This window comes from Phyllostomus discolor, chromosome X, assembly GCF_004126475.2.
Source record: "Phyllostomus discolor isolate MPI-MPIP mPhyDis1 chromosome X, mPhyDis1.pri.v3, whole genome shotgun sequence".
NCBI lineage: Eukaryota > Metazoa > Chordata > Mammalia > Chiroptera > Phyllostomidae > Phyllostomus > Phyllostomus discolor.
Genome location: NC_050198.1, coordinates 50,450,320 through 50,460,932, shown reverse-complemented (window position 1 = coordinate 50,460,932; position 10,613 = coordinate 50,450,320). Strand labels below are relative to the sequence as shown.

Here is a 10,613-nt window from a genome sequence, read left to right as displayed (position 1 = left end):
TTTTATGTTTGAATTGTATAATGTGAGTCTATAAATAAAATATCAGTTTGATAAATGGAATATAATTTATTTCTTAATTTTTCCTAGTTTAGAAAGAGATGGAAGAAAAGATGATGGGAAGGGATAATGGAAGGTAGAGACAGAGAGGAAGTGAAATAGAATGAAAAACAGGTTCAGAAATACCAGTATATCAACCAAGAGGAGGGATGAAACTGTCCTAGAGGGAGATGGAAAAGCTGAGAAAAAACTGGGTGAAAAGGAAGCCAGAAGTGAAATGGGTTTTGTGTGAGTGTGTTCCTATCATCCTCTCATGCTCTTGGCCTATGGGCACCATAGTATGTTATTGTTTCCTTTGAAAAATGTGATGGTGCTCTCTAGTAAAATTTAACACATACTTTTCTTCTGTGTTTCCCTTCCGATGAGCTGTTTCAATTCTACATTAATGCTGAATTCCTTGCATGATTTCTTTTCATTATTTTCTTCTATTAGACTGTTTTTTTTTCATTTAATCAAAAATCAGAGATCTTTGAAGAAGACAAACTACTATGCCTCTAGTACCCACTCTTATACTCAGATAGAAAGTTGCCTATAACCAAAATCATACCTTCTGATCATCATGGTTTTGATCATGATTATAGGGCTAATCCCATTTCTACTATCAGTATTTTGGACTAAAAAAGTGTGGTTCTGACAGGACTTATGCTAAATGCAGGTGGTTTATAACTCAGTGGGTCTAACCAGGCACTGTGGAGACCAGCAAGTTCCATGTGAAAAAATCACAAACCATCTGGTGATGACTTGCTGTACTCCATCTAGTACAGGTCTAAGGACTGCAACTAGCTGAACATCACTCTGGTCCCAACTGCTGGGACAGGACAATAACAGATTGGGCATTATCCTGAAGGAGTGAGATGGATGGCTGCTTCCTAATACTCTTCATTAGAAGAAGCTTAACTGAGGCTGGATAGAAAAAAAAAATGGCCTAATTTACAGGATGGTTGCTAGAAATTTGATGTATATACTTGCCCAAGAAAACAGTTAGTCAAAAGTATATAGCTACACTGATCAACTATGAACTAAAGATATATGCTGTAATGCAAAATTATTGACTGTACTATAGCAGGAAGAGCAGCTCTGTAAAGGGAGATATGAAAGTGAAACAATGAAAGGAATTTATTTAGCAGTTCATGTGGGATACATACCAGCTCATCAGAATGGAAGGACAGAATAATCTATTTAAGAAGAGACAATTAGATATCACAAAACTAATGTAGACTCTGTAGTCTTGGGTACCCCAAGTCCTGACTCAGTCCTCTTGTCAGTTCAATTTAAGGTTTCAGAATTGGCACATGAAACCTCAGGACATGTGGGCTAAATGTCCTAGGTAAGCAGAGGAGAAAGAATGAAGAAAACAAATTATGAATTAAACAAGCAAGCAAGTAAGCAATATGAGATATGTCAAATTACTAAAAACTTGAATCTCCAACAAACTTTTTTTTACTAAAGAATATTTGACATGCAATGTTATATTGGCTTCAGGTATACAACACAGTGATTTGAAATCTATATTCTTTATCATGTGATCACCATAATAAGTGTGATAACCATCTGTCACCATACAAATTTATTATAATATTCACTACTTTTCCTATGCTATTTCTACAGATATTATATCTCTATGACATTTATTTTTTATACAAGACTCATTTTTAAGGGAAATGGAGGTGGTAAACCAGACAGATGTGACAGGTAGATAATATTGGGCCAATTCCTAGATTTTTAAGCCAAGAATATGACTTTCAGAAGCATAAACACTCAGAAAGAAGGTATGCAAAGCACTCTAGACTATGCAGATGAGAATAGTATAACTATGGCTTTTAGACAAAGTTAGAGGAACTATATGCTAGATATGGAATATTGGCCATAATAGGAAATGACCAAGGAACTTATTCTAACAGAAGTTGTCCAAAATTTGCAGAAGACAGAAAACGTGGGAGTTTCATTTCCTATACATCTCCTAGGTTGAAAAGGCATTTGGAAACTTTGATGAATGGATTATTAAAATCACAGAAAGAATTCAGCAGCACCAGATATAAATGGCAGTGAGGCAAACATGCTAATAAAGACAGAGTTAAATGAAAGACTCTGAGTGAATGTATCTTCCTCAATAGAGATGTTGAAGAAAGATAGACAAACTATCTATGTTCATTTGTTCTCAAATCCCCTAAGAAGAGATAAAGATCAGGAAAGGTTTAAAGGAGAATATGACTAGTATATTGTTATAAGGTCATCAAAAAAGAGGAGCAATAGCTAGGGATACCCTTTCAACCTTACCCTATATCCAGAACCTGTAAGATGGATAAAGGCTCAAGGATACTAATCTTTATATTTCTCTTTTTTATTATTAGGCCTGCTTTGCTGTTTTCTCTTGGCTGTGACAATCTGCCATACGGTCATTATAATAGCACTTCACTACCAGTACCAACAAGAGTACCACAAGTAATTTTGTGGGAAGTTCACCAACTATATAAAAAATTGTTATAGGACCACTGGCCTCATTCAGTGCTTGATCATCATAATCATATCAACAGTGTAATTCCTGGACCCAACAAACGCAGAACCATTGCCAGTCCCACAGGATTCATTGTAGCCAAGAGCTGATTTTCTACAGTTTTTAGGATTATTTTATCTTCTGAGGAGAGCACTGAGGCATGGAGCCTGCACCAATCCCTGTGCTAGTTGGTGGACTTGTTGACTGTTTAGCCCAGTTAATAATAATAGCTGAAGAGATTCTACAAGTAATGTCACAAGAACAAGTTCCTTGTGTAGAGCAAAGTGATGGAGCAGAACAGATAGAAGCAGACTCAGCTCCTTCTGAGGAAGCTGCACTACCAGACCTTGCTTCACTACCAGACCTTGCTAATCTCCCAGAGTTAGAATTAATACTTACACCAAGAGAAGAAGAGCTAATGTTTGATATAGATCAAGCTATGTTAGATGTAGAAAACTTCTATGGAGATGTACTCTCCAGTATAAATGATGACTTAAGAAGTGGATGAGACCCTGCCAGCATGTAAGAATTTACTGTATTTCTCTTTCAAATATTTTTTCTTTTTTAAAATATTTTTTTAAATTTTTCTGAATATTAGCAATATGAAGTTTCTCCTAGTTCTGCACATTTTCCTGAATAATACCATATAGAACAAATAATATTTGGTTAATTCCAGCAGAGGCTGATTTTGTTTCTTCATTGTACTTATTTAAGAAGCTCTGACTTTAGCCATATAGCTCTTTCTTTACCTGTATCTGTTCTCCTGCTAGGATTTCTGATAATATGCACAAACAGTAACAAATAAAATCAACTCCTCACCTAACAATGGAGTGAAGACCTGATGAACTCTATCACAGCTTGACACCCAATTTCATTATTCTACAATGAATGGAAGTTGAAAGAGGAATAATCCCCAGGATGGCATCATAGTGAATATATTCAAATTAACAGGACAAATTGGAACACTTTTTCTTTATTTTTTATTATTTAAATTATTTTATTATTGTTCAATTACAGTTGTCTGTATTTTCACCCCACCCCTCCCTCCCACCCCCTCCAAACTCATCTCCCTCCCTTGCTTCCACCCTCCCCCTTGGTTTTGTCCTGTGTCCTTTATAGTAGTTCCTGAAAACCTTTCTCTCCAATGTCCCCTCCCCATTCCCCTGTGGCTATTGTTAGATTGTTCTTAATTTCAATGACTCTGGTTATATTTTGATTGCTCTTTTCTTTTGTTGACTATGTTCATTAGCCTAAAAGTCCTGAAACACCAATCCAAAAGAACCTATGCACCCCAATGTTCATAGCAGCACAATTTACAATAGCCAAGTGCTGGAAACAAACTAAGTGCCCATCACTAAATGAGTGAATCAAAAAACTATGGAATACTTTCACTTAAGAAGATATAACTTCTTACTTTAAAAAGCCTCCATACTAGGCCTTTAGTAAAGTGTGTCAACCAGTGGATTCTATAGCAGACTAGTAGAAATGATTCTGAAAAAGCAACATCTACCAGATAATAAAACTGCAGAAAGGTTTTCAGATAACTTGTGCAAGTGAGAAGACTTTGAAAAAGCTGAGGCCAAGAGGTTGCAATGCAGGACTATTTCCTTAAATGTTGATGCAGATTGTATCCACTCTGCAATATTGTTCCCTAAATGGAAGTGGCAAATTACATCAAATAACAAGAGAGAAGTACTAGTACTAGAAGGGCTAGATAAAACCCTGCAAGGATTATTCACTAAAGGAAAGTAAAATACTTAGGGTATAGACTTAGATATTGTGATCCACAAGTAGTAGTCGATAAAGTGTACCTTCTTGGGTATAGTTAAACTTATAAACAATAGCTTGTAGACTTGTGATAGTGAACCTGTTGCAGCCTTCACATAGAAATTTTAACTATTGAGAGATGGAAACAACATGAATTTAAACAAAGTCTGGACTGGTATTTAGCCACAATAATTCTACAGATACCAGAAGGGGAAAAAGCAATAGTTAGAGGACCTCCTATGTCAAAACAGAGAGGGGCCAAATAAATATGTGGGAAATTCACTGATAATACTAATTCCATGCCATTACAATATCCTTACTTCCATATGGAATAATACCTACCCTTCAGACAAGCCTATAGGCACTATGGTCATCCTTTCTAGAGAATGGCCTTTGTATCCCATGACATGGGCAATGACTAGGTGCACATTAAAGTGTACCATTAGACAAAGTGCTATATGAAAATTGTGAAATGACATGTAGAAGTCAATCCATACTGGTAGAAACCTGACTATACAAATTCATATAGAGTGCTAAAGCATACTGTAGTCAAAGGGATTAAAAAACATTTAATTCAGATAACATTAGAGCTAAACAACATGACAGATGCTGCATCTAATATTGAGGTCTGCATACAGATATTGGCATACAATAGTATATTAATTTCAAGTGTAGAGCATACTGATTCAATATTTATATACTAAAGTTTATATATATTACATATCCTATGATATAATCACCACACTAAGTCTAGTAACCATCTGTCACCATGCTAAGTTATTATATCATTGACTAGATTCCTATGTTGTATACTACCACATTTCCATGGATTATTTACTTGTTAACTGGAAGTCTGTAACTCTTAAATCCCCTTCACCTTTTTTTTTCCATGCCTCTGCTATCTCCTCTGGCAACCATCAGTTTGTTCTCTGTTTCTATGAGTCTGTCTTTGTTTTGTTTTCTTTACTCATTTTTTAAAGATTCCATATATAAGTAAAATCATGTGGCATTTGTCTTTGTCTGACTTATTTCATTTAGCATAATACCCTCTATGTTGTAATTAAAGGTTTGGAAACAGCAAGGGAAGATGTAAACTCTGCAGTGGGATTTTGGACTTTGGGAAATTGTCCTATTAATTTGTGTCAAAATAAAACTCAAAGCATAAATACTTGGACAAGGTCAGGAAACATATACAATGACAGCCCATATAAGTCTGCTACAAATTATATTTGATGAGCAATTTAACTGTAAATGGACAAATCTGGTGCTTCTCAAATATAGATACTGAAATGTATCTATTAAGCCTACTAGAATTCTGGAATATGGACTTTATACAATTCTATAACAGATTAGTGTGAGCTTGTTAAAATTGTTAGTATTAATGAGGGAACACAAGCAACCAAGCTAACTCAAGCAAGTCATCAAATAAACCAAGAGGAATCTGTGCAATTATTCCAGACCTTGAAACAAGATAAAACTTGAACTAGCCCATAAAACAACAAATGGTCAATGTGGTCCAGTATCAAAGCAGGAAAATGCTACAGCCTTGTAATATGTGGAGCTGTCTAGCTGCTTGGCTAGGTGGGCCACCTGGAAAGATTGTACTATAATGACACCTCAAGAATAGATGAAATATATTGCAATGTTTGCTTTGATTATGTGCTTATGTTTTTAACAACTGTTAAAATGTAACCTTACTCCAAGGAATGATATTTGTACTTGTTCTTTGGAACAGTTAGAAACAGAATCAATAGTAATAAGAAATAGGTGTAAGAAATAACAAAATACTTCAGAAGTAGAGCTAGTGGGAACATATTTTAAGGAGAGAGAAGAAATGTAATAAGTTGCCAATAGTTATGCAGCTGTTCATGGTGGAAAGCCATGGAGTTAGTTCCTAAGCAGGTTTATGAATCTAGCCTTGTTTTTATAATATGCAAATTAGCCAACCCTAAGTTGTTGATTCTGATAGAAATAACTGGGTGGCAATTGATACAAATCATGCATTTAGAAGCATGATTAGATGGAGATATATTAACTAACTTGGCAGTCTACTGATTGGATGCCTTTGATTAGAATCCTGCCAATCTTCTCCAGGAGAATGAACAGAGTGGCTGATCTTTTATCTAATGGTCAGCCAAAGAGATCCAAATTAGCTCTTTCCTGGAATTTTATTGAAATTTTTATTGAACTTATTGGGGTGACATTTATTAATAAAATCACATAGGTTTCAGGTGTACAATTCTATAATATATCATCTGTATATTGTACTGTGTGTTCACTAACCCAAGGCAAGTTTCCTTCAATTCTGGATCTTCTTGAGATAGGCTCATCATTCTGAGACAAACTTAAAGGTGTGAAACCAAGGGAGATAAGCTGGTAGATGGCAAAGAATTAGGAAGCATAAATCTTCCTCATGTGTGTGATTACACAGCTGCATTCTTATGTGTGATGATTACTGCTAGTTAATAGAATATAATCGAATATAATCCTTATTAGCTTAATCATACAATTTTATTGTTATATGTTTTAACAGATTTTATCTAATAAACTTCCATTTGAAAATCAAAGAACTTGTGGTCATTTTAATTACTTGGTGGTAAGTTTAGAGGCTACTGAACAAGCAACAGGAAGTGGAATATACTCAGAGAATACTGAACCAGGAGTCTAAAGTTCTACTTCTGGCTTTGACACATAATCCTGGACAAATCTCTGAAATATAGTCTTTTCTTATTTGTAAAACAAGAGTTAAAGTAATTTTTCTGTCTACTTTCAATGGTAATAAGGAGCAAAAAAAATGATACACTTTTCAATGGCCTTGGCATGATATATCATACCAATGGGACAGAATATGTGAAATAATGGCTTTTTAGAAATATCTGAAAAATGTCTATATGATGATACCTGCAAGTCTCTGTGATATGTAAAGATTATCCAATAGTTTTATTAGAGATTATCACTTTCTTATTTTACTCTATGTCAAAGTTATAGTTTAGACTCAGTTTTTGTTTCATTCTTCTGAGCTTGTTATTTTTCTAACCAAATTAAATTCTTTTTTGGAGTCCATGTGAGTTCTAGTAGGAATAGCAATGAGGAAAAACAACAATAAAAAGCCTTTCAGGAAATAATGAATTATGTTTCATTTAAGGTTAAGATTTTGTTCCTGAGGGTTATGTAACTCCAAACATTAACTCGCTATTATCCAATTAGATTTTTACAATTATTTTTTATATCAAAGCTAACTATTGTGTTGTTGTATTGAAAACCTTATCTTAACAGACCAGATGTATTTACTCTTTTCCTCTTGGGTATACTTAATTCTTTTTCAAGGACCTTATCCCTTTAGTCCACATTTAAAACTTGTTTACTTCTGAATATAATATGCTTAGTTCACCAACCAACCAACCAAACAAACAAAAATCTTAAGAATAACTCATAGCTTTTGAAGTTATTTGGGAGTTATTTGTATTGACAGATACAGCTATATATTGGTGTCACATGTCAGATCTCTTCAGTGTAATAAAGAGTCTTCGAAGGTGATCTCCACTTATACCCTTGAAGAATGGAAATGTATTTCAGCAAGGTAAGGAAAACCACTGAACTCTACCCCTTGTCACAATTTCATCTTAAAGACCCTAGTGAAATGCTCAAAGGATCTCAAGAGGTACTTTTTAGATTAACACAAGTATTTATGTAAAGTGGACTAGGGAGCCACATTTAGAAAATACAACTTTAGTACTCCAGATTTGTTTAACCAAAGATGTCATTAACAAACTCTGTTGTTGAAAATGCATAAACACACATGCTTCTTCTAAATTAAAACAAATTCTAGCAATATTGATCATTTTAATAGTTTTATTCTTAAGTACTGGCCTTTCTTGAAACTGTATTTTCTAAATTTTTAATGTTGGCAATTCCCTAACTTCCAGTTTTGGAAAATAGGTTGTGTTGCTGCTCATTTTACAGAGAAAATATTGTATGGATTTTCTTGTTTGCTTGTTTTTGTGGAATACAGCTTTTCAGCTCAAGGTTTAAGTGACAAAGAGGCATGCTGTTTGTTTTGACACTTTTAGATGTGGGCGGGCTAATCTTTGGGTACTTTTCCCTAGTGCAGGAGTCTCTGGTGCTCCTCTCTTACAATACCTCCACTTGTTGAAAAAGTATCTTTTTGTATTGGATATTTCTTCCTGGTTGAAATTACAGAATGCTTTAAAAGAAGATTAAACAAGGAGTCAGCAGGAATGACACAAGAGAGTTGAGGAATGGTACATCTGCTCTTTCCTGTTTTGAGTATAGACACTAAGAAAGTAACCAGCCTGTCCTTCAAGATAGAACCTCATGGACCAATTGGAATTAGGCATGGAATCAGGTGTGAAAACAATTTTTCTCTTTTAGTTAAATTGTCCCATTCTTATTTAGAATTGTTCCTCCTTTCAATAATTCTGGTCCTAGAAGATAATTCTTTTCCAGTCTTCCTTAGGACCTGAATGCCATTTGGAAAAGCTTGCTGTTAAAGAGATGTCTCCAACTTGTTTTTGTACTCCACACATGCAACTCTCAAACTAAATGTGTTCCATCAGACCTGGGATGTAACTCACTTAAGGTGTGAACTATTTTTCTTCTATGAGTAAGCACACTTAAACTATATTCCTCCAAGAAAACTGAGGAATTCTATCTAACAGAAGAGCTGAATTCATTTGCCCTATATATAATAGAAGGATAAAGTTAGTTTTCATGTATTTATTTGCATCCAATGAAAAGGTTTGTTTGCCTAGTTATATCACATCTGTATAAGGAGAGTTTGTACTGTGAAAATTGGTGCTCAAGTGTATTGCGTAATATGATAAAATGAATTATCGAGATTGCAACTCTTTTTATGCTTGTGGCCTTAAGCATTGTTTGAATGCTTCACTTTCTAAAAGACTAGATTGTGGGTATTTATTAAACAGACTTAGTCTGCTTCCTCAGATGAAGGACTTTTGAGAATGAGGTGCTGGCAAGCACTTAAATTATTAGAACCCCAGTAGCTCACAAGATTGTGTTTCTTATCCAAACACACTAAACTTGAAATTACAAACAAACCCCCAAAAAGGATGATGCTGATTTGTTCAAGGTGAGAGTATTCAGTCTTAAATTAGACATGTGGATTGAATAGAGAGCAATTAGAGACTATAGTTGACTCTTGAATAACAGGTTTGAACTTTCCAAGTCCAGTTATCTGTGGATTTTTTTCTTTTTTTTTGATGAAAGGTTTTTTTTAATTTAATTTAATTTTGTTGATTGATTGTAGAGAGAGAAATGTTGATCTGTTGTTCCACTAATTTGTGCCTTCATTATTGCTTCTTGTATGTGCCCTGACTGGGGATCGAACTGCAATCTTGGTGTATTGGGACACTGCTCTTAAGCAACTGAGCTACCTGGCCAGGGCCTGGATTTTTTTCAACAAAACTGAAAACCTATTTTTTCCTCTTTATGATTTTTAAATACAGTCATCCCTCACTATATCACGGTTCACTTACTGCAGCTTCACTGCATCATGAGTTTTTTAAAAATATATATATCTAATTCTGTATGGTGTCATTTTCGCTATATCATGGGATTTTGCAGTATATAGGTATTTATATAATATTTATTATTTTAATTATTTTTGCCTAAAAATTTTAAAACAACATAAAATATAAAAATGTTAATTCAAACATATTAAAAGAATATTAAATCAAAATAAAATACGTTATGTATTTCATCAGTGGATGAATACATACTGTACACAATGGAAATGCAGTACGCCACTACTGCTTGTGCGAGTTTGCCAACATGAGACTGTACACAGCACACTATTGGCTGATGGAATGGAAGGCGACCAACCACAGCATTGTGTTCTGTATCCTGGGTGCTGATTGGCTCAGTGACCGTAGAATCGGTATGTTTGCTCTCCCACACTGTGCCCACATGTTCAGCATCTCTCCTTGTCTACTTCACATCGGTGTCTGATCACTGCGTGTAGTGTTGTTCTGCGGTGTTGTGTTTTTGTGAAATTTTCGTAAAAGTTTGAATTTATTTCAAGCCCTACAGTGCCACCCAAATGTTCTGTGCCTTCTAAGGCTTCTGGCAGTGAACCCAAGTGCCAGAGAAATATGCTTACCATCAAAGAAAAGGTGGAACTTCTGAACATGTTAAAGGAAGGCAAAAGCTACGTGGCTGTAGGCCGCCATTACAGGATCAACGAGTCTACTGTTCACTACATAAAGAAAGATGAGAAGAATATTAGGTGTATGGCAACAATGACTTTTAACAAGAC

At 34.8% G+C, this 10,613-nt stretch overlaps 1 protein-coding gene across 1 annotated transcript; it reads left to right on the top strand.

The window, feature by feature from the left end:
• Positions 1 to 2,416: 2,416 nt before the first annotated feature.
• On the top strand, positions 2,417 to 3,072 carry TRPC5OS (TRPC5 opposite strand). Its single transcript, XM_028522675.2, has one exon. It carries the CDS (start codon positions 2,712 to 2,714, stop codon positions 3,057 to 3,059), a length of 348 nt encoding a protein of 115 aa, XP_028378476.1. The 5' UTR covers positions 2,417 to 2,711; the 3' UTR covers positions 3,060 to 3,072.
• Positions 3,073 to 10,613: the final 7,541 nt, after the last annotated feature.

Coding starts and splice junctions, on each gene's coding strand:
- TRPC5OS (XM_028522675.2), top strand. CDS start 2,712: ATGGAGCCTGCACCAATCCCTGTGCTAGTTGGTGGACTTGTTGACTGT.